General features: G+C 37.6%; 1 protein-coding gene across 1 annotated transcript in view; it reads right to left on the bottom strand.

Moving 5' to 3' along the window:
- CATSPERE (catsper channel auxiliary subunit epsilon) overlaps positions 1-23,715 on the bottom strand; it is a 98,444-nt gene that overhangs the window by 19,470 nt on the left and 55,259 nt on the right. The window contains exons 10-17 of the mRNA XM_032466555.1: positions 16,457-16,899; positions 14,630-14,688; positions 12,489-12,564; positions 9,019-9,071; positions 6,966-7,016; positions 6,546-6,579; positions 6,398-6,477; positions 1,085-1,184 (exon numbers count right to left, since the gene is read on the bottom strand). Coding sequence (XP_032322446.1) covers positions 1,085-1,184; positions 6,398-6,477; positions 6,546-6,579; positions 6,966-7,016; positions 9,019-9,071; positions 12,489-12,564; positions 14,630-14,688; positions 16,457-16,899 — 896 coding nt within the window. The remainder of the gene's footprint in view (positions 1-1,084; positions 1,185-6,397; positions 6,478-6,545; positions 6,580-6,965; positions 7,017-9,018; positions 9,072-12,488; positions 12,565-14,629; positions 14,689-16,456; positions 16,900-23,715) is intronic.

Genomic DNA, 23,715 nt, shown 5'->3' with positions numbered 1-23,715 from the left:
AGAAGGAGTCCCCTTGGTTTGATAGGAAAATGAGGAAAACTGTATTCTCCGAAGAATGTTTATTGAAGAAGGATCTAAGGCATTTAACATTAAGGTATATTGGGAAAGTCTGAGAAGGTGAAGGGTAATGGGAGTCTGAGCCAAGGTACAAGAAGGATAGAATAGTCCAGGGATGAGACTGTGGGGAGGAAGTAGACCAGAAGGATTTACATATGGAGTGCAGAACAAGCACATGAGGAATGTGTGATGGCATGGATTTGTCTGCTCACATAATGGAAAGACACTTAGTTCTTGTAGTAGTGTGGAGGCAGGTAGCAGGTGGAACTTGAGTCTCCTGGCTGCCACCCTGGTGGGTTATACTTCTTGGAGAATTAAGGTCTCTGATATATGAGAAAGTTGCTTTGGAAGGAGTTGTCCCTCATTTTGTTTGAGACCTCTGGGGAACCTCAGGAACCAATGCTGGTAACTTCTAGACAGGGTCCATCATGATGGGGGCCCTCAAGGGCAGAAGGCCCCACGGAGCAGAGGCAGGAGTGAAGTGTGGTGATTGGGAGTGCCAGGACCTTTCTGGCCTGCAGTGTATGGGCAGACGGAGCGGGTCACCGTGGAGGCTGAGGTTGACTGGTCGTGGAGGATGAAGGAGAACCAGGAGAGTGTGGGGACAGTGAAGCCAAGTTCAGTGGGTCAAATGATGCAAAGAAGTCAAGTGAGATAAAGCCTAGAGGGTGTCCATTTGATTTAGCACAAATGTGGTGAATGTCTGAAAGTCAAAGGCAGACCCATAAATAACCAAACATGAAATACAATATGGAGAGAAAATAAAAATTTCATTAATAATTGCATCATCCTACCAGAAACATCATTGTTTCTGACACCTTTAAGTCTGTTTTATATGATAGTGGTTTTTTTTTCATAAGTGAATTTTAGTAGTCGCAGAATTTCATATAGGGATAATATGGGTTTTTTTTTTTACCCAAAGCTGACTGGTTCTATTTTCCTTAGATAACTTATATATATAGGTTTAAAAACAGAAAGACATGTCTAATTGCATGCTAAATTCTATTTAAATCTCCAAATGTCATACCTTCTTCATAGTGTTGTTAAAGCTATAGTCATCCCTGCCGTGTATTTCCCACACTATGAAATTTACTTCAACGTCTTCAACATAGTTTTCGTCATTGTATCTGAAAGAGACAGTGAACACACACAAAAAAGTTTAGAAGGGCTAAGAGCTCAAGCTTTTAAGACAGATGTGCTTAGATTTAAATCTTGTCTTGATCCCTCAGGAGCTTTGTGACCCTGGGGAAGTTACTGGAACTCTTGAAGCCTCGATTTTCTTATCTTTAAAAAAAATAATGGTACCTACTGTATAGGTTTCCCTCAGCTCTCAGAATAAACCTCATAGTAATGAAGCAGACAGTTTTCACTTTTTTAACAGTTGGAGCCATAAGTTCTCTTCCCTTTGATAGGAACTGTATGTTGATAAGGTGACGAGTTGGTGAGGCCCTGCTGTCCTGGCTGGTAGCAGGGAGAAAGACAGAAGTGAGTGATGAGTGTGGGAAGGGCAAAACAAGGATTCCTTGGTGTCAACTTAATCAACAAATATTCGTTAGGTGCCTATTATGTACCAGAAAACTAAACCACAGAATTACTGTGATTAGAACTGAGATGCTGCAGATCTCCCTGGAGGCACCGGCTGGAAAATGTGGCTGTGTTAGTAAGAGTTGAGGTGGGCTTGAGAAGCAGAAGTAGTCACAAGCTCCCTGGAGCTGCAGTCCTGCACAGCCTGTGCTCAGAGAACATGCGATGTCAACAGCAGACACCAGCAGACAGTCCAGCATGACAGGGTGCCCACTCCCCTGATGCTGGGACTGGAGACATAAGCCTCCCTGAGCTTATTTACCCCGAAAGCAGTGAGTTTTAAAAGAGATATGTTACTTCAAATAACTGTTAAGATTTTTTTTTCCTGCTACCGCGTGAAAATAGGGGCTTGAGACCAAAGCTAACGTCAGTTACTGGTAAAGTTGTACCTTTGCGTACCAGAGCTCGTTTTAAAAATGGGTACGTGCCTGCCTTCTCCATCAGTTATTGCCCATATTTCTGAATGAAATTGTCCCTCATACCCCTTGGATGGGAATTTCACTTAGGACCTTGGCCCGGGTTGCCTCATCGTCAGATATATTTTCTTGCTTCACATCCCTGTGTCAATTCATGAAAACTGGCAGATCCTTGACAGTGTCCCCTTGCTCACTGCCCAGATTGCTGCCTGACTTTGCAGTCATTCTTTTTGGCTTTCTGGGTCAGGTGTAACTCGCTACTGTCTACCCCTGGTTATAAAAGACAGTTTTTGTCCCATTCTCAGAAGTTGAGAAGAAAACATTTTTAAATGCCAGAAAGTGGTACCTGAGAAGCTGTTTTATTTCTATCTTATAGTTTTTAGGAATCATAGAGATGAACTCAGGTGTGATTATGGAGGGGTTGGAGCAGTGGTGCTCAACTTCTTTCTTGGCAAGAGAAGGGGGTTGTAGAGAACTCAATTCTAGTGAGAGTGCTGGACCCTCCCCACAGGAAAGGGCATACGTGTGTGGAAACACACACACTTTTCTATACAGTTTCAGAGATTTAGGTCGGGCTTTAGCAAAGCTCTGATTCTAGGAGCTTTGGAAGCTGCCGCGTATTTTATTGCATCTTGAATTATTAAAAACTAGTTGTAAAGCTGTATGTTTTATTTAAATAAAAAAGATCTTAATTGAACTCTGAGCTGGCTTCTTTGGACACTCCTAAAAGCAATAAACTACAGTACCATCTAGTGGCAATAAGGATAAATGGCATGACCCATACTTAGGGGGTTTTATAATGATCTTTGATGTTACATTTACTTCATTGAGAATATGGGACAAAAACACTGCCTGTGTAAGTATGGCTTATTTTCATTAAAGTTTATTAATGTGAGGTATAATACTAATTGAACCTGAGAGAATCATGACTGTTACAAATTACAAGAGAAGTTACAAAATGCAGTAACTTCTCCACTCTGGCAGTTCCACTTTTGGAACTGGGAAGGAGACACTTCTCTGTTGATCCATTGGACACATATGATTTCAATCCTGTGTGGTCACTCCAGATAGCCCACTGTATTAACCATGTCTCTTACTTTCTGCATGGTGATGCTTTAATATCGGGGGTCTTGCTTTACCTTGGAGGGATTCCCAGGGTTAATTAATTCTTAGAGATCGTAAATAACTCTCCCAAGAATGCCTTTCATATGCAAACCAACCAATCCAGAGCCCATACCTCCAGCCACCTCCTTTATAGGTTGTTACACTCTGGGCCACTATTCACCTGCCCCAATCACCCCAAGATCAGATACTAGACAAGTAGGGATAGCACTTATGCCCAGAGTCCGCTGAAGTTACTCAAAATAGCCACCCCTAAATCTGCTCACCCTGTCTTATCCATTCCTTCCCACAGAAAACACAATAACGGCTCTTGCTTCTGTTTTCCCCTCACTCCCTCTGCCTCCTGACAGACCCTGGTGCTTCCGTGGGAGGCCCTACGTGGTATGCTGTGTCTCCTGTTTTTTGGGATCAGTAGGTATAATAAACTTCATCCTTCATGACAATCATTTCCATGTCTGTGTCTTATCATATCTAATTAAAACAAATAATGAGTACCCCTAAATCACCCGGAGTACCTGTTCCTGAACCTCCTGCATCATGGTAGTGCAGTCGTGTCCCAGTGTTTCCTCTGGGTTGCTTCTCTAACACCAAGTTCTAGTTTGGGATGGGTTGTCATGGGGAATGTGAAGGCAGAGAGGCAGCAGGGGTGGCATATTCCCAGCTGGATCATACTCTCAGGACTTGCTTCCTTCTTAATTAGTGTTTGATGGTGAATCTATTATTTTATCTGTAAAATTCTGCCTAGCCTTATTCCTGAGCCATTCTCTTTAAAGGTAAGGCATTTATTGTAATCTAGAGGCCTATTTCCCAGTGACCTCCTCTGACTGCCTGTTTCTCAAAGCTTAATTAATTAGCACTCAAATTTACCTCTGATAAATACCTAATTGAATACCAAGCTGTCAACTATGTATTGCTGTAATTCAGTTGAACTGGACACTGAGCCTTATTGATCTGACTGTCCCTCTGTAGTTAGTCTCAAATATTCAGTTGATTATCTTAGGAGAACTGGAGGCAACAAGCTTTATCAAGTGATTCCTAGTAGCAGAGATATAAGAAGTTGCCCCCAGAAAAAAAAGTGTTGCCACAGTACTTGAAAGCAGTGCTGCCCCAGCAGTCCGCTTCCTGACCCCAGCCTCTCCCATCCTTCACATCCTCTCACCTGCCCCTTGACCTCACAGAAACTTCCAGTCCCCTGATTGCTCTCTGCTTTCCTGCTACACAGTAGTGCCTTTCCAGCCTCTCTGGCTTCCCCGCTCAGCTCAGTCTCATGGTCGGTCACCTGACCCCTCTCTCACCAGCATCCAAGATGCACTCAGTTGTTCTTGCCCTTGCATCCAATGTCTAATCCAAAACTTGGTTCCCTATGCCTTCTTCCTCTGTGCACGTGCTACTTCAGACATTCAGCCTCTGTGAGGACTGGACTCACTCATGGTATCTCACCCCAGCTGTGCCTGTGGTGGTGTCCAGTCACCTTGTTACTGGCCCTTAGCCAGCCATATTACCCTGTGACCTTTGACATTCTCCCGAAAGCCCCTCTTCAGTGTCCCTCTTCTTGGTTTACAGATGGCTCTCCTTCCTACGTCATGTAAGTAAAGCGAGGCTTTCAGACATGACACTCCTACATTCCTATTCCCAAACCAGTCACTTTCCATGTCCATTTTTGCTCCTTCCTTCCAAGTCTCAGAGGACCAGGGGATGAACTGTCCCCCTTTTAGCCTTGCTGCCTGGGCCTTTGATCCTACTTCCCCAATCTTCTTCATGGAACTTGCTCCTAATAGTTTATTTTATTTTATTAGGAAATATTTCAAATATGCAGAAGAACACGAGAATTTTATTCTTTTTTTTTTCTTGCAAATTCCATTTTCCTTCCACAGTTCCATATGATCTGTGTCATCTTTGTATTTCTCTGAATGTTTTCTTTGGGGTCTTATTTCTAGTCTCCTTTTCTTCAGCCCACCCTCGAATATTGTTTTTTGTTTTTTTTGTTGTTGTTGTTTTTTGGTAGAGTTAATTTTTTGGCTCATAACTCTTCTCTTTTTCCATATTACAGTTAAAAGGAAATACTACTTTTGAGACTTCCTTTTACATGGAGGGCGCTCATTGAATATAACGCTCTTGGTCTACATCTGTGTTCCTATTCACTCTGCACCTTGGGAGATGGGTTGACTTAAATGATTGATAAGTTAGAAAAGAATAAGCTAGACATGCTTGGCTCAGCTTCTGCATTTTTCTTCTTAGGAGTGAATTTAGGAGCGAATGTTTAGGATAACATGTCGTCTTTGCTCCTTTATGTTATACATTTAAATGACCCCCAGGAGGAGAGGCCAACAGTGGATCTATACCAGTGACTGGGGACATCATTCTTCTTAACCCTGTAAGGTGTAGTCTTAGTGCTGTAGGAGCAGGAGGTTCACTTTCTGCAAATGTAAGCTCTATTTCTCAATATATTTTTTGTGAGTAATAAGTAATAATTTTCATCTTCTGTCTCCTGTTATTCAGTTCACTCAGGATTTGGTCAGGGAAGAGGGGTGCAGTTGGACCTTCTAGGTACTTCAACAGTTCTTTATGATCAGTCACAACTATTCTTAATATCACAAAATTTCTATTGACTTCTAAATACATATCTCTGTCTCAGACAGTTTACATGAACTTCAGATGCTTCCGTGAACGTTTTATTGAACGTTTCCCTCTGGCTGTCACACAGACTTCTCAAATTCAGGAATGTAGAACTCAACTAATCATCTTCTCCCTGCAACCTATCTTTTATTCTCTATTTTATATTACCGTTGATGCTATTAAATTTTTTCCCATTTAGGGAAGCCATGGAGTTCATGAGTTGATTCAGCAAATATTTATTTTTTATTTAAAAAATATTTTTTAAAATTGAAATACAGTCAGTTACACTGTGTCAATTTCTGGCGCACAGCACAATGTCCAGTCATGCATGTACATGCATTCATTTTCATATTCTTTTTCATTAAAGGTTACTACAAGATATTGAATATAGTACCCTGTGCTATACAGAAGAAACTTGGTTTTTAAAAATCTATTTTTATCTATAGTGGCTAAAATTTGCAAATCTCAAACTCCCAAATTTATCCCTTCCCACCCCCTCACCCCACTGGTAACCATAAGTTTGTTTTCTATGAGGCTCCTTTTCATACTTTTATTTTGAAGTTTTCAAAGGAAGTTAAAATTTTTAGTGAGAATATACTTACAATTGAAGTAAAGGGTGAAACTTTTCTTTGAAATTAAGTCTCAGTGGGCAGCCATATTTTTCCCAATCATATTTTACTCTCTAGAAGAGGAAAAATGCTTTAGTTATTTTCTATATTTGGCTGGTTGACAAAATTATAGTTTTCTTACCAAGTGTTTAGATGGTCGATCCCTCAGATATGTCCTGTAAAAGACATTTGCACTACTTAGTATCTTTCCTTTTCTTAAACTTAAAAATTAAAACCATTACTTTGGGTAAAGAGGTATCACAAAAGTCAAACAGATAATTACAAAATACTCTTAAAATATGTGCAGATTAAACAACATGCTTCTAATAGCACATGGATCAAAGAAGAAATCTTAAGAGAAATTTAGAAATATATTCAACTAAATGAAAATGAAAACGCAACTTGTCAAAAGTTGTGAAATGTAGCAAAAGCAGTGCTTAGATGTAAATTTGTAACAAATGCATAGAGTAGAAAAGACTGATGCTAATAGGAATAAATTCTGATTCTAAATTATTGATACATTAATATAAAACTCAATGCTTATGTTAAAAATATTTCTTACTTTTCAATACGGTAATAAAAATCATGATGACGACATTCTTTTTTATGAAATCTATTAAAAAAACATAATGGAGTTGTAACATCATCATTCCTTATTTACTAACACAAACATTTAATTATTTAACTCAGTGATTCTCAAACTTGAAAGTAGCACAGAATCATCACTTAATGAATTAGAATCTCGGGGGTTGGTATGTGGCCCTAGCATTTCTGTTTTTAAAAATCAGCTTCACAAATGTTTGTGAAGACACCAGAATTTGAAATCTAACGTATCTCTTATATTTGATACATATGAGAAATCTGTAGAAAATCTATCAAAGTAAAGGTGAATTTCTTTGAATGGTTTCATTTCTCATAATTTTTTTTTAAAAAACAGAGTTCTAATTGTTACTAGAGACTCAGTTGTGCACATAAGGATATACTTTAAAGAGTCACATAATTTCTAGTTAGGGTTCGTGCAGATGTAAGGCTATCATGGTCTATAAAAATAATAAGAGTTTTTAATAAGTTAAATTATTCCTTTGACTGTTTTTTTTGCTGGCTGCTTTCAGTGTAACTCAGAAGGAACTCTAGTCATCACTGTGTTTATATAGATATTGGAAGTCTGGACCGTTTCCTACCCCGAACTCAAATGAGACCCCAAGAGATGCCCTCCTTCACTGACAACTCTCCTGTCAAAGTGCATAGGCTTCCTTTGCCGACTATGAAAACCTCAGGCCCACCACAGCCTGAATCCAAGATATTAGGGTCATTTTTAGGTTCCCAGAGCAGGGAGTCGTTGACTAAGAGGCCTGGAATAAGGTCCTGAAATCTGTGTTTTCAAACACGCTGTCCAAGTGATCCTGATAAGTAACCTAGTTTGACAGTTGCTCTCTAAACCCTCCCAGAAATTGATTCCAGTGGCTTTGCCTCTCACTGAAGAAGGACGTCTTCATGCAGTGATACTGCATGCAGGGGTACTGGGAATTGATTTTGGTAACATCTTTCTTAGAGCACGTATTCTCAAATTTTAATGTCCCTACTAATCTTAGAAATTTTGTTAAAATAGGGATTCTGACTCAGCAGGTATGAGGTGAGGGCTGAGATTCTGTAAGTTCCCAGGTGATGTCAGTGCTGGCCCATAGAACATACTCTAAGGAGCAACGATGTATACCATCCCAGAAACAGGATGCTATAGGCTGTATAAATCAGTTAGCCTTTGTGTTTTCTGGAAGAGGACTTAACAGGAAATGCAAATACCTGGCTGAATGAGATGGGAATATTTACTTATCTGGCAACTGGTTATAATAATTCAGTACTCAAAAGATTATTAGAATGACAAATGAATAGACCTTTGTTTTGGATGAGAGCAAGACACTTCATAAATAGGCTCAGATAAGAGTCAGTCACCCTGACTGATACATTGCTACCTCCACTGTATATTCCACCTCAATTGGTTTTGTGAATGCTGACCTTGACTTTCTCCCACGGATAAGAAAGGGCTATGGATGACACAAGATCCAGGGTGCGTCATTGTGAACCATAGTAAGATCAATAAAAGTCATACCTCGGGTTTCTCTGGAGAAAACACTGGTGGTTCTGTTAGGTTTGCTCTAAAAAATTTTCCCATAGAAAAAGGTGTAGGAAACTGAGGCTTCTCTCATGTGGTTATAAGCAGTTCTCTGACAGAAATGAAATTATAGCTGGTTTGAGTTGGATGGACAACAGAGGTTAAGTGTTTCTCCCTCTCATTTCTCTGGAAATGAGTTGTAGACTGCAGAGCTAAGAGAGGTGATTTGAAAGATGGAAACTGGCGAATGAAAGGGAAAGATAGAGAAAAATGCTGGTAATAGAGAAAGAGGTGAAATCTTTTTCTCTTTTAGTACGATTCAAATGTAATATTTGACTTGGCAAAAAGTTCAAACAAATCTGGTTTGGACAAATTGTCAATTCATAATGGATTTCATTATGACGTGTTAGTCATTAGGCTAATATTATTGCTAGTAATTACCATTTAGTTCACCATTTGTTTTAAAACGTGAAGAGTAAGACAGGTCAAATGCAAATATACTTGCCCTTTGACAGCGATGAATTTTTTAGCATCACAGCCCACAGCTATTTGGAACACCTAAAGTAAAGTAATTTAGGTGATGAGTTCAGCGGTTCCGAGTCACATGATCTAAAATATTACTACAGCCAAGGGCAATTACATTTTAGACTTGAAATAATCCTTTAAATGTAGGGTTCTGTTGTACTACTTTGTGTTTTCCTCCTTCTTTGATCACTTTTTCTCTTTCTTTGCTTCTTTCCACCCTTACTGCTCTCAAGGCCCGAAGGTTGGGTCTCTGCTCTCTTACATCAGTATCTCTGAGACCTGATCTGGTCTTATCTTTCACCAGCACCTCTGTGATCAGGACTGTCAACTCTGTGGTTCCAGCTTGCACCTGACTCCCCTGGCAGTTTTCTATATCTATTAATTTGACTTCTTTTTAACCAGAGTCCTGGTCCTTCCTCTGAGATAGGCTACTTCTATTTCTACCTGGCTCCAGGACACTTTACTCACTGCTGTCTACCCTGCCCCCACCCAAGGCTTTCTAAGTGAGATCTAGACACTTGCATTCTGTCTTAAATATGTCCTGTATGTTGCATATTTCCACAAGGCAAATCTAAAGAAAAATCCCTAATACTCCTTACCCTAAAGAAGGACTTGGGGATCAGGAGGGTGGGGATAAAGAATGATGTCCAGCCAAGCTTTATGGATTTAAAGAGTTGCACCTGCGAAACCAAAACCTTTCAGGCTTCATTTGCAAGGGATGTTCTACAGCAGGAGTCCATGAATCTTATTTCTTGAACCACCTGATCTCACCCATAGGACCTGATTTGTTATCTCAACAATTCTACCCACAGTCCTTGCTGTCCATTGTCATTAAATCTTTTCCCATCAAATATGTTCAGAGAAATGGGTCTGCCCTTTTTCTTTACTAAATTTTCCGTATAACGTACATGGTTGGCTGAGGTCCTCAAATTTTTCATAGTTAGATCATCACTTGATGATCTTATTTGTAACATCACTTCTTTTCTGGGTCCTAGTTCACAAAAATCATCCCTCAGAATCAACAGCCATGACTAGGATTAAAAATACGAGTTGACCTGCAGGTGGCTCTTGAACAGGAGCATGGGCACAGGATGTGGGAAGCAGGAATAATCCTTTTTTTATTCACTGCTGGAGGGCTGACACATGTTCCCTAGGACTGGACATCTAATTAGAGAGATTTGGACATATAGCCCAAAGGATAATAATGAGTGTACCGGTTTTCTTTATTTAATGTTCTTCTCTTAAGTGGAGAGACAGGGCAGAACTGCGCCTGCCTTAGCTCAGAATCAGACACAGCCATTCTCTCTAACTGGACGGAACAACTGAACTGAGGAAGGAATTCTAAAGGCCTTCAACACAGAAATATTGATAGACAACGCATTAGACAAAGTGTAGTCCTCTCTCCCTGGGGAAATTCGTCTTGGAAGGAATTACTAAGGCCCTCTGGGGACTGGCTTACTAGGGTGGCCTCACTGCGTTCTGCTTCTTGGTGTATGGTTAAAAACCGAGATGCAGCCCTGTTGGAGCTGCCTCTGCTGAAGATAGGAGGACTAAGTGACAAAGATGGCAGATTCCTGTTCAGATGGTTCAGACCATGGTCCGTTTGCTCCAGCACGTTTAGCAAGGGCCTAACGTCATGCAACTAGAGAAGTCTGTGGGCCCTATGCCTCTGTAATAAATTTATCTGGGAGATTGACAACTTGCTTACCAGCACAAAGAAGGGTCCCTGTGGTTGAAGGCACACCTTGTAGTTGCGTACATGTTTTTATTTTCCTGGCTAGCTGGAGGACCTACCTCCACAAGGCCACATTTTCCTGTTGACCAAAGGGCTATGTATGACATATTTCTCCATTCTGTTTCAGTGGGTGGGTCAATACAGACTACCTGCAGTGGCATGCATGGTGGCTGGATTTGAACTGTCCCTGTCTTGGGGTGTGCCAAGGAAGGAACCAGGAATATTAGATGATTACTCTGTGGTAGGTACTCTTCTGGGCACTTAACAAAAATTATCTCATTTAATGCGCTCAGCAAAGTAGATAAATACTGCAAGGTAGATTCTATATTTCCTCTTTTACCAATGAGGCAGCTGAAATTTAGAGTGTTTAGTAGCTTTTCGAAGCCTGCAGGTGGTAGAGCTTGGATTTGAACTCAGGTTAGATTAACCTGCTTTTGTAATGCCTGGGCTGGGCAGGAAAGGGTGAATAAGGATCCCTAACAAATCTATAAATTAGACAGAGGAAAGGTTGGAGGAAAGCACATGCTTCAGGAAGGCATCGTGTATGGAATAGGGTGGAGCTGTTGAGGAGCTGAAGATGGAACACACAGACCGAGGCTGGGCCAGGAACTTGCGAGGTCTCATCTTTGCTTCCTCGGCAGATTAAGCTAGGAAGGCAGCATGGTAGGTAGACGGGGGAGTGGTGGGTACGCATCTGCAGGCAGTTTCCTGGGGAAGCAGTATGTGTCAGCAGAGCTCAAGGGTGGATCACATCTGCCTCAATTCAAGGCTTCCTCTAAATTCATGGAACCTTGTCCTGGTAGGAACAGGTTCCTTGTGCTGGCGTCTCGAAGAGCAGGCACTGTGTTTCATTTAACTCTGAGTTCTTCATGTAGGGATTCCTCATTGTGCTATGACTGCTGTGTAGTGGGTGCTCAATATATGTTTATTGATTATTAGTTGGGCTGAGAAGGAGCAAAGGGAGGAGGCACCCCTCAGCGTGGAACAAAGACTCAAAGGAGGTGCTGGTGGGTGGTTGCCTGCTCAGCCCACTGCTGCATCATCACATTGCTATGCCTTTGAGCACGCCTCTCCCTGCAGCTCTCTCTGCGCCTGCCCACGCAGCTTCTCCTGATTCTTCAGCAGCCAGTTTCTGCATCACCTTTATGCATCACCTTTCCCTCCCAATCAAAATTGCTCACTCTTTCCTCTGGGCTATTTGATAATTGTAAATCTCACGTTCTCTTATACTAGCTTATAGCTTCCCCTTGGGAAGGGGCTCTTTTCATCTTTGTGACTCCCATTACTTAAGCACATGGACTGAAACATAGCAGGCATGTCATACATTTTTTTGAATGAAGAAATGATTCAGTTTTTTGAATAAATACGTGCAGGATAAATATGGACATGACTGGCAGTCTTCTCTGACAAGCCATATCCAACTTTAGCTGTTCCCATTGACTTTAGTTTTCCTTTACACAGTTTTATTTATTTTCAAAAACTAATAATTTTACACCTTTGTGCGTGTTTATATATCTCACTTCTGATAGTAAACTCATAGAAAGCAGTAATCTTATCTTCTCTTCCCAAGGTAAATAATGCCATCGCTACAGTGAAATATTACAGTGTTGCTATGTATTAGGGGAATGGTGTTGAATGGGGTTGGTATGTATTATTTAGTTTACCACCTTGTATTACTGAAGTAAATTTTTTGATCTTCTACCCATGTCACTTACCTTTTGGGTTATTGGACATATTTTCGCAAATTCACTAAACCTAACCTGGATGAGCAAAAGACCCGTGTTCTGGTGTCTAGGAGAAACAACACATATAGGTGACTATAGAATCACAAGGGAGGCAGGCATGACTCTGCCTTTCTGTAGAGCAGATCAAAACCCCCATGAACATGATCTGATGGAACCCCCGCCCCCCACGAGGAATTCTAGACACCTGGAGGATGGGGGTGACTGCTTCTAAGGTGCACTGTGGTCATATCCTAAGGTCACTCCCACCTCAGGGCATTCTGTATTTTGACCAGCATAGGGTCAGCACAGTGGGAAATAGAATGAGCATCTATCAGCATTTCAACCCCTCCTGTTTCATGAACACCCTCAGTCCCCTGAAGGTAGGGCTCTGCTGCTGACAGCTTGCCCTGCTTCCTGATGGTATTATAAGGTTATAGCCACTGTATAGGTTCCTTCTCTAGCCTCTGCAGATTTTTTCCCCTCCTATTGATAATGCCTTTTGAACAATAAAGAATAAAATTGTGAAATTAGTTTTCTGATTCACAGTATGCTGCCTAATGTGATCTGACTGGAACCAAGAGGGAGACTGGACATAATGCCTTTGTAGATTATGAAATACACATGAATCACTTTGTGCTCAGGCTCAAAGATCACAGAAGAAAAGATTTTAAAAGTATTATTTATACCCTGCCACTGCTAAGGTTTTTACTTTTTAAAAAAACTGGGGAAAAGCATACACAAACCACCAACAAATGTCCTTTTCATTCCAATATTCATTGTATCTTAATATTTATCATATATTAGATATAAAAAGACTAAATAAGGGAGGATACAAGTAGCACATTTTTGTATTTTTAAATCACTGTACCATATTTCATCAATTCTAAGATACATTTTTTAAAATTTCCTTCAACAATTTTGGAATCAGGAAGCATCTTATAATTATGCCAACTATTGCCTTTTACCCCAATTTGATGGAGTCTTTGACTTGATAAATTCAGTAATATAGTATAGATCTGTAAAAGGACACTAAAGTAAATACTGCATCTTCAATTTGCTACACAATTTTGCTGATATACAGGTTTTGGTTTTTTTTTTTCCTTTCCTGCCATTGCTAATTTCAAAGCTTTTGGTATTTTTTTGTCAAGCCTCAGACTGACCTAAAGTATCCTGGCTAATTTGCTGTGTATTGTACAGCAACAGAATGCTGAGTAAATATCCACAAAACCAAAAGTACCCAAAGGAATCCACAATGCTAGAAGAGTCAAGAATAAAGTTAGTGGTTGAGGGAAAAAGGAACACATTGAGCCTCTCTTGACTATTGTGTCTAAAGTAGCATTTCCTCCTGACACTTCCTGGTCGTTCTCTACCGCTTCTGTTTTATTTTCTTAATAGCACTTATAATTATTTGGGATCATCTTGCTTATTTACTTCATTACGTGCTGCTTGTCTTACCCCACTAGAGGTATGTCTCATGACAGCAGTACTCCATGTTTCTTGTTCACCATGTGTTGTGAACACTTACTAGAGTGCTTGGCACGGAGTGGGTGATCAAACTCACATGGAGTAGCTGCAGAGAGACCAAAGAAAAATAGACCTTTTCCTAGAATAGTGGTATCTTTCCAGAAAATACATTGAGTCAGGACATAATGAGAACCTTATCAATGCCTTAAGACACAATTCTGTGTTGGCTGCCTTCCTTCAGAAATTGTGTAGGTGCTACCTTATTCCAAGACTCCGAGATAGTGTTTTGTCTGATTCTACTCATAATTAAAGACTTTTTTTCGGATATTCAAGTTCTAGTTTTTGCTTAAGGGTAGTATGTAAAGACTTTGGGATGGGAATGAATGATAAAAGATGCTCAGAATTGTTGAATTAAGAAACAGCCTGTTTTTTTGTACCTTCAATTGGATGAATAGCACCTTCAGATAGGTCATGTTTCCATTTAATTAAAGGAGCATTTTACATTGCTATACAGAATACTAATTTCACATCTTGCCAGATATTTAAAGGAATTTGAAATCTGGATATTTAAAAGGATATGAGGCAATTTCAATAAAAGAATACCTATAAGTCAGTAACCTGAATAGCATATTTAATATTGAGTAGGTTCTTTTAAAAGTCACACTTACTGCAATGTGAAATAATCATCTACTGCCTCATAGTTGATATTCTGAGAAAATGTTACAGTCTGAAAAAGAAAATAAAAAGTTTATGTAAAGTAGAAAAATTGGGAATAGGGACAATGGATACTTTCAAGTAGATTGAAATCTTTCTTTAGGTAAGAAGAATAATATATTTAGCATTTTTTCCTAATTTATTTTCTTTTCTAGCTCAGAAACTACCATTATGTATATGTTAGATTTAATTTGTTATATTTTCTTATTTTGCTTTTAATTTTATATCATCACATTTATTTATATTGCTTCTCTCTCCCTCCTTATTTAACTTTTGTTATAGAAATATTATTTTTATTTTTTATTTACATCCTTAGCATAGCAAACTTTCACTTTCTTCTGTTTTCTGTAATCTGCCTCTGGACCTTTTTATTTCCTCTTTGAAGTTTTTAATCGATTACAGATATCATATAGTCTGTAATTGTTGAGACTATGGGGAATTATTTGTCTGAACCTTTCTTCAGCTCCGTTTGGTTCTTCTTTATATTTTCTGACTCTGTTAAACTTCTCACTTTGCTCAAGCCATTCTCCAGTTTGTTGAGTGTCTTTATGATCCTTACCTTCAACACTTTATTAAGTAGATTGCTTATCTCCATTTCGCTTAGTAGTTCTTCTGGGGTTTTATCTTGTTCCCTTGTTTACTCACCTCATTTTGCCTAATTCTCTAATTTTTCATAATGATATTGTGCCAAAAGATAGTTTTGAAATTTTAAAAATTATTTTTGAATATCTTAATTGACCTAATTCTTTTTCAAAAATTGAGGTTCAATTGATAGGTAATATTATATTAGTCTCAAGTGTACAAGCTTAAGGGAGCTGAGCCTAGAAAGAGGAAGTGGGGAGAACACACAATATTTGGGAAGAAATTGTAGTAACATGTAAAACAATTATGCTACAGTATTACTTAGGAAGATAATCTACAAAACCATAGACAAAAAATTTATACCAGTTGTGGTAGATTATTTACAAAGATGGCTGCAATAATTTCTCCCATTCCTGGATGCATGTCCCTTTACAGTGTATGTTTGCTGCTCTTCTATTAAGAGGTGGAGTCTGTTTCCCCATCCTGTTAATCTGGGCGAGCCTTGTGAATTATTTTGATGAGTAGAATATGGCCAAACCTAGGTCTTGAAAGGCCTCGTGACTTCTGCTCTCACCATTTGGAACACTGCCCTGAAATTACCAAGTAAAGAAGCCAGGTCTAGCCTGCAGGATAGAGGACCCATAGAGCAGAGACAAGTGCTCCAGCTGAGGTCCCTTATACTAACAAGCCAGTGCTTCCACCAAGCATTTGACACGTGAATGAGGTCATCTTACATTATCCTGTCCCAGGCAAGCTATCAGATGACCACAGCCTCATGAATGAACACAGAATGAAACCAGCAGAGCTGCCCAGCTACTCATAACCAAAATTGCTGACCCGCAGAACTAGTTGTTGTTTGAAGCCATTAGGTTTAGGGGTGGTGTTATACTACCGGACATAGCAGATGGAACTCTACAGAAAAGTCACGCATTAAAAAAAAAGAAAAAGGAAACGAACAATACAATTGACAGTCAGAGTTCTGCAGGAATGTGCTTTTAAGTGGCAAACAGGCCCTGGATATTGAAAGTAAAAGTTGTCACTCAGGAATTAATGACTTACCATATTATTTATTTAAAAACGTAGATATTTCTCAACATTTTTGAAGCTAAACTTGAGGGGAAATCCATTTTTTTTAAAGTCAATATTATAGTTTAACATTTATTAAAATAAAATGAAGGAATTTTAAAATAATAACTTACCATGTTTTTAATGCTGTATCCTAAGGCAGTTTCATAGTGAACTTGTTGTTTTTTATCTAATATTTTGGGGCCATATGATTCCACAATGATGTACAGACCAGTATTTTCTGGATAGACTATTAGAGCCCAAAATGACAGGTTTTGTCCCTTGTCCAATAAGTAAAAAGCAACAAAAATATTATTGTGAAATTCCCAGTAGGGACATTTTTCTTCTGTCTTAAAAATTGCACTGTGTGCTTCCAGTATTAAGGGATATTCCTGTCGCTGTATTTCACCATTTTCAAAAACGTATATGAGATATACTTGACCAGATGAATCCAAGGAAATTAATGATTTTATTCTGTTACTTGTCCATAAATGTAGTTTCACTGCATCTTCAGCAGACACCTTGGAATAAAACATTACATTATTTTCCATTTTTATCACAATATTTCCAAAATAATCTGGAAAAAAGAGAAAAAAGTTTCTGTTATTCTGAGTTAATGTAAATCCATGCTGTTTTATTTAAGTGCGCTATTAACCAAAGCAATTTCTTTCACAATGACTATTTATATACTTGGAGAAAATTAGAGTGTTCGGGCACAAACCCACAACTTAACACAGTGCTTGAGAGCTTCTCTCCCACTGCATAGTAGAGTGGTTTTTTTTTTTTCTGGATATGTTTCTCCTTGCATTCACTGTATCACTTTTGTAATCACATCATTTATATAGAAGAAAGAACTGGAATTAGTGCATTAAATAAAAATGAGGACGAGCATGACAGAAATGGTATTATTAGGAAGCATTGGGTTATGGACTGAACTATAACCCCGCAAAATGCGTATTTCGAAGCCCTAACTCTCGTGACTATATTTGGAAGTAGAGTCCGTAAGGAGGAAATTAAGGTTAAATGAGGTCAGAATGGTGAGGCCCTAATCCAGTATGACTGATGTCTTTATCACAGGAAGAAGATACACCAGAATATCTTTCTCTGTATGCACAAAGAGGAAAGGTCATGTGAGGACACAAGAAGGTGGCCAATGTCTCAAAGCCAGGAGGAGAGTTTTCCATCAGAAACCAACCTTGGTGACACTTTGACCTTGGACTTCTAGTCTCCAGAATGGTGAGAAAATGAATTTCTATTGTTTAAACCACCTGGTCTGTGGTATTTTCTTATGGCAGCCATAGCAGGCTAAAACAATTGGGATGAGGAAATGAAGAAATGGTGGTGGTGGTGGTGAGCTGTCACATCTTCAGGGTCACTCTAAAAATAATAATCAACTTTCTCTCCATAATAGAGTATTATGCCCAAATCATAGAGGTTCATAAACAGTAAGTCTCTTAACCTCTTTGGTTCAATAGCCGTATCTATAAAATGAACCATTGGACTAGTTGGTTTCATAGCTTTCTTTTCAGATACATTACATATGGATAGCTCCTAGGAATATACTTTCTTTAATTTTCAAAATATAACATTTAGAGAAGGCTGGCTGAAAGGAGGAAGGTGAATTCAGAGTTAGGGAGGTTCAGAGTATTTTCTGCTTATGCAGCTTACATTTGGAATCTGAATAATTAAGTGACAGTTTCACACACACACACACACAAAAAAGCAAGAAGTTATATTCTTTTTTTTTTAACATTTTTTATTGATTTATAATCATTTTACAATGTTGTGTCAAATTCCAGTGTTCAGCACAATTTTTCAGTCATTCATGGACATATACACACTCATTGTCACATTTTTTTCTGAGTTATCATAACATTTTGTGTATATTTCCCTGTGCTATACAGTGTAATCTTGTTCATCTATTCTACAATTTTGAAATCCCAGTCTATCCCTTCCCACCCTCCACCCCCCTGGAACCACAAGTCTGTATTCTCTGTCTGTGAGTCTATTTCTGTCCTGTATTTACGCTTTGTTTTTGTTTGTTTGTTTTTGTTTTTGTTTTTTAGATTCCACATATGAGCGATCTCATATGGTATTTTTCTTTCTCTTTCTGGCTTACTTCACTTAGAATGACATTCTCCAGGAGCATCCATGTTGCTGCAAATGGCATTATGTTGTCGGTTTTTATGGCTGAGTAGTATTCCATTGTATAAATATACCACATCTTCTTTATCCAGTTACCTGTTGATGGACATTAGGCTGTTTCCATGTTTTGGCTATTGTAAATAGTGCTGCTATGAACATTGGGGTGCAGGTGTCATCCTGAAGTAGATTTCCTTCTGGATACAAGCCCAGGAATGGGATTCCTGGGTCATACGGTAAGTCTATTTCTAGTCTTTTGAGGAATCTCCACACTGTTTTCCATAGTGGCTGCACCAAACTGCATTCCCACCAGCAGTGTAGGAGGGTTCCCCTTTCTCCACAGCCTCTCCAGCATTTGTCATTTGTGGATTTTTGAATGATGGCCATTCTGACTGGTGTGAGGTGATACTTCATTGTAGTTTTGATTTGCATTTCTCTGATAATTAGTGATATTGAGCATTTTTTCATGTGCTTTTTGATCATTTGTATGTCTTCCTTGGAGAATTGCTTGTTTAGGTCTTCTGCCCATTTTTGGATTGGGTTGTTTATTTTTTTCTTATTGAGTCGTATGAGCTGCTTATATATTCTGGAGATCAAGCCTTTATCGGTTTCATTTGCAAAAATTTTCTCCCATTCCGTAGGTTTTCTTCTTGTTTTACTTCTGGTTTCCTTTGCTGTGCAGAAGCTTGTGAGTTTCATTAGTTCCCATTTGTTTATTCTTGCTTTTATTTCTTCTAGGAGAAAATTTTTGAAATGTATGTCAGATAATGTTTTGCCTATATTTTCCTCTAGGAGGTTTATTGTATCTTGTCTTATGTTTAAGTCTTTAATCCATTTTGAGTTTATTTTTGTATATGGTGTAAGGGAGTGTTCTAGCTTCATTGCTTTACATGCTGCTGTCCAGTTTTCCCAACACTTCAGAAGTTATATTCTAATCAAACTTTTAAATCAGAAATGCCAAATTTTTTAGGATCAGAATACTTTAATAAGATATTAGTGTCAATCTACTCCCATTTTCCTGTTGCACTGCTCATTAAAAACGTAGTTAAAGGAATTTTGGATTAAACATGAGGTTAAGATGAAAATAAGGAATTTTTAAAAAAATAATGAGAATAAGAACACTATATATAAAAGTTTATGGGATGCAGCTAAAGCCATACAGAGAAAAATTCATAGCATTATGCTTTTTCATAGTTTTAAATACTTAGAAACAGTCAAGTCTGAAAGTAAATGAACTAATCATTAAACTCAAGAAACAGGTGCTAGAATACCAAAGTTACCAGCAGAAAGTAGAGGTAAGGTGCAGAGATTAAGGAATTAAATTTAAAAGAAAGTAGATTTGATAAATAAAATCAAGAGTTCTTTTCAAAGGAAATGAAAATAAAACCAAAAACTCTAAAAATAATAAATGAGATCTTGCAAGCCAAACTAACAAGTGGTGGAGCATGAACAACATTACAAATGAGCAAGAGAATACAGTTACAGATATGGAAGAAAGTTACAAAATAAAATGGGAAGCCTTGCCAATAAAGTGGAAAATCTAGATAAAATGAACAATTTCCTAGGAAAATGCAAACTTCTAAAATTGACTGAAAAAGAGATGGGAGACTTCAATAGACCAAATAGAGAAAATCAAAGTAATGAAGAGATATAACATTCTTGGTTGGGAAGACCCGATACTGCAAATATGCAATCATCTACTCAATAAATATTGAATGCTCACTGTAGCTACATACTTTTCTAGATACTTGGGAGGGATACATTAGTAAAACAAACAAACTGAAAAATCCCTTTCTTGTGTACCTTACATTCCTACAGGGAAGGCAGCCAATAAACATTAAAAAATAGTAAATTATACAGTACATTAGGTGATTAAAGCTAACAATATAAACTGCAAAACAATATAGACCTTGTGGAGACAGGTGAGTGGAAGGGAGGAGCCTAGAAACTGAACCTGGTTAACGTGAACAATAAATACACAGTAAAATTGGCATTTCAGATTTGTGGGGTAAGGGTTGCTTAATAGAAGACTGGTTTGAAAGCAACACTAGATTTCAAGGGGAAAAATAAAAATAAAAAATAAAATTAGACTCCTAACAAATCAAACATAATGCTAGATGAATTAAATATTAAAAATTAGTGTTGCATTAAAATAAAATATAATATTTTCATAATTGGAAAGACCTTTCATATTATGAAATTATAATCTACATAAATATAAAATAAAATACTAACAAATTTGACTGCATAAAAACAGAAATTCTAAGTATCAAAGTCCCTGAAAAAAGGTACAAGAAATGACACAAAGAGAACATATTTGCAAAATATGTGAAGGATAAATGGCTAATGTACATTATAAGAACGTATCAATAAGAAAATAAGCAACTCAATGCAAAACTATCTAAACAGTATGAATTGACAATCCATAGAAGAATATGGCTGATATGAAACTACATATAGTGTCTAACTATAAAATGTGCAATGACATGAGAATTACACATTTTTCTTCTATTCTGTGGGTAAATATTAAACAGATTATATAAAAATACACATTTTCAAATATTTTTGGGTGAGTTTAGACTTGACTAGTTAGCAACTGAAAAGGATTTATCATCTTTTAAAATATTCAGAGTTCCGATTCAGGAATTCTACCTCTAGTAACATGTTACAGGAATACTAGTACAATGCTACAAATACATACATATATATATATATATATGCATATTATCTGCAACATTACTTGTAATAGCAAAAGGACTGAATCCTAATATCTTTCTAAATATCTATTTATACTCCTACTAGTTTAAATAGTATAAATAAACAATGGAGCACTATGCAGAAGTTAAAGTGGCATTATTTTGATATGTATTGGATGTATTGTTTTGGAAATATGCCTATTATATGTATATATTTTTTAATTGAAGTATAGTTGATTTACAATATTTTATTAGTTTTAGGTGTACAACATAGTGATTCAGGATTTTTTATAGATTATACTCCATTGAAAGGTCCTTACAGGATAATGGCTATAATTCTGTGTGCTATACAATATATCCTTCTTTATCAATTTTTTTGGCAATTTAACCATTTTAATGTAATAGTTTTCTTTTTCTTTCTCTTTTTAATTGAGGTATAATTGATTTATAATATTAAATTTCAGCTATATTCCCTGTGCTGTACAATATACCTTTGTAGATTATTTATTTTAAACATAGTAGTTTGTACCTCTTAATGCCCTAACCCTATTTTGCCCTTCTTCCCTCTCCTTGCTGGTAACCACTAGTTTGTTCTCTATATCTGTGAGTCTATTTCTCTTTTGTTATATTCACTACTTCATTTTATTTTTTAGATTCCATATATAAGTGATAACATACAGTATTTTTTTCCCTCTGAGTTGTTTCACTAAGTATAATACACTCAAAGTCCATTCATGTTGCTTCAGATGGCAAAATTTCATTCTTTTTTTATAGCTGAGTAGTATTCTGGTGTGTGTGTGTGTGTGTGTGTGTATAGGATTGCCAAAAATATATATATCATATATATATATCATATATAGTGGTATTCTTTATTCATTCATCTGTTGATGGACGCTTAGGTTGCTTTCATATTTTGGCTGTTGTAAGTAAGGCTGTTATGCACATTGGAGTGCATGTATCTTTTAAAATTAGTATTTTCATTTTCTTTGGAAATATGCCCCAAATTGGAACTGGATCATATGGTAGTTTTAGTTTTTTGAGGAACCTCCATACTGTTTTCCATAATGGCTGCATCAGTATACATTCTCACCAACAATGCACAAGGGTTCCCTTTTCTCCGCATCCTCACCAACACCTGTTACTTGTTGTGCCATTGGTAGTTTAATAGAGATTACGTTGAACTGTAGAATGTCTTGAGTAGTATGGTCATTTTAACAATATTGATTCTTCTAATCCAAGAACACAGTAAATCTTTCCATCTGTTTATATCATCATCAATTTCTTTCATCAGTGTCTTATAACTATTGCCTTTCCCTTGCTGCTTTTAATATTTTCTCTGCATCTTTTAGTTTTGCCATTTAATTACAATATGTCTTGGCATGTTCCTTTTTGGGTTGATCCTGTTTGGGACTTCTGTGCTTCCTGGACTTGGATGTCTGTTTCCTTTCCAAGGTTAAGGAAGTTATGTCTTCAAATATGTTATCTTTCCCTTTCTCTCTCTCTTTCTCCTTATGGGACCCCTGTGATGCAGATGTTACTATGCTTGATGTTATCCCAGAGGTCTTTTAAACTGTCCTCATTTCTCTGCATTCTTTTTTCTTCTTTCTGTTCAGCATCAGTGATTTCCACTACTCTGTCTTCCAGCTTGCCGATCCACTCCTATGTTTCACTTAGTCTACCGTTGATTCCTTCTAGTGTATTTTTCATTTCAGTTATTGTATTCTTCATCTCTGTTTTGTTGTTTATATTTTCTAACTGTTAAAAACTTCCAACTTCTTGCTTTGTGCATCTTCTTCTCCCCAGTTCTTTGGTCATCTTTGTGATCATTATCCTGAACTCTTTCTTAGGTAGATTGCCTATTTCCACTTAACTTAGTTCTTCTGTGATTTTACCTTGTTCCTTTGTTTGGAACATGTTCCTCTGTTGCCTCATTTTGCCTAACTTGCTATTAGAATGATAAATTGGGGATAGACTTTAGAGGACCTTAAAGTTTGAATATTGTATAGAAGGCCTTTCAGAAATGCTGAAGTGAAAAGTTTAAACAATTTATAAGTTTATGAGATAAGAAGTTAAAGGCCCTCAGCCTTTGCTATTCCCATTTCTCAAAGAACCCATTATTAACAAGTTCCTGTGAATTTATCCAGACTTTGAAAAAAGCAAATTCAAAATATACCAGGTGAAATCAGACAACATGGTGGAGTACTTCATAAATACTGGGTGCTCAAGGAGTATCTTTTCATTTACTTATTCAAAAAAGTACACATAGTATGTTCTAGACACTGTGAGTAAAGCAACAAATGCAACAACTCACACAGAGCTTGTTTTTGGTGGAAGATTCAGTTAATAAATAAGTACACATATTTCTTAGGTGAAGATAAGTGCTGTGAACAAAATTAAGATGTGTAAGGGACAGAGCAAGGGAGTTAGGTCAGAGTCAGGGATTTGGACTTAAACCTAAATTAAGTATAAGAGTCATGCAGATATCAAAGTGAGGAATATTCTTGGCAGCAGATATCCAGGAAAACAGTAGATATCCAGGGGATAGCAAAGAGGCC

This window comes from Camelus ferus, chromosome 23, assembly GCF_009834535.1.
Source record: "Camelus ferus isolate YT-003-E chromosome 23, BCGSAC_Cfer_1.0, whole genome shotgun sequence".
Classification (NCBI taxonomy): Eukaryota; Metazoa; Chordata; class Mammalia; order Artiodactyla; family Camelidae; genus Camelus; species Camelus ferus.
This window is presented reverse-complemented; position numbering and strand designations above follow the sequence as displayed.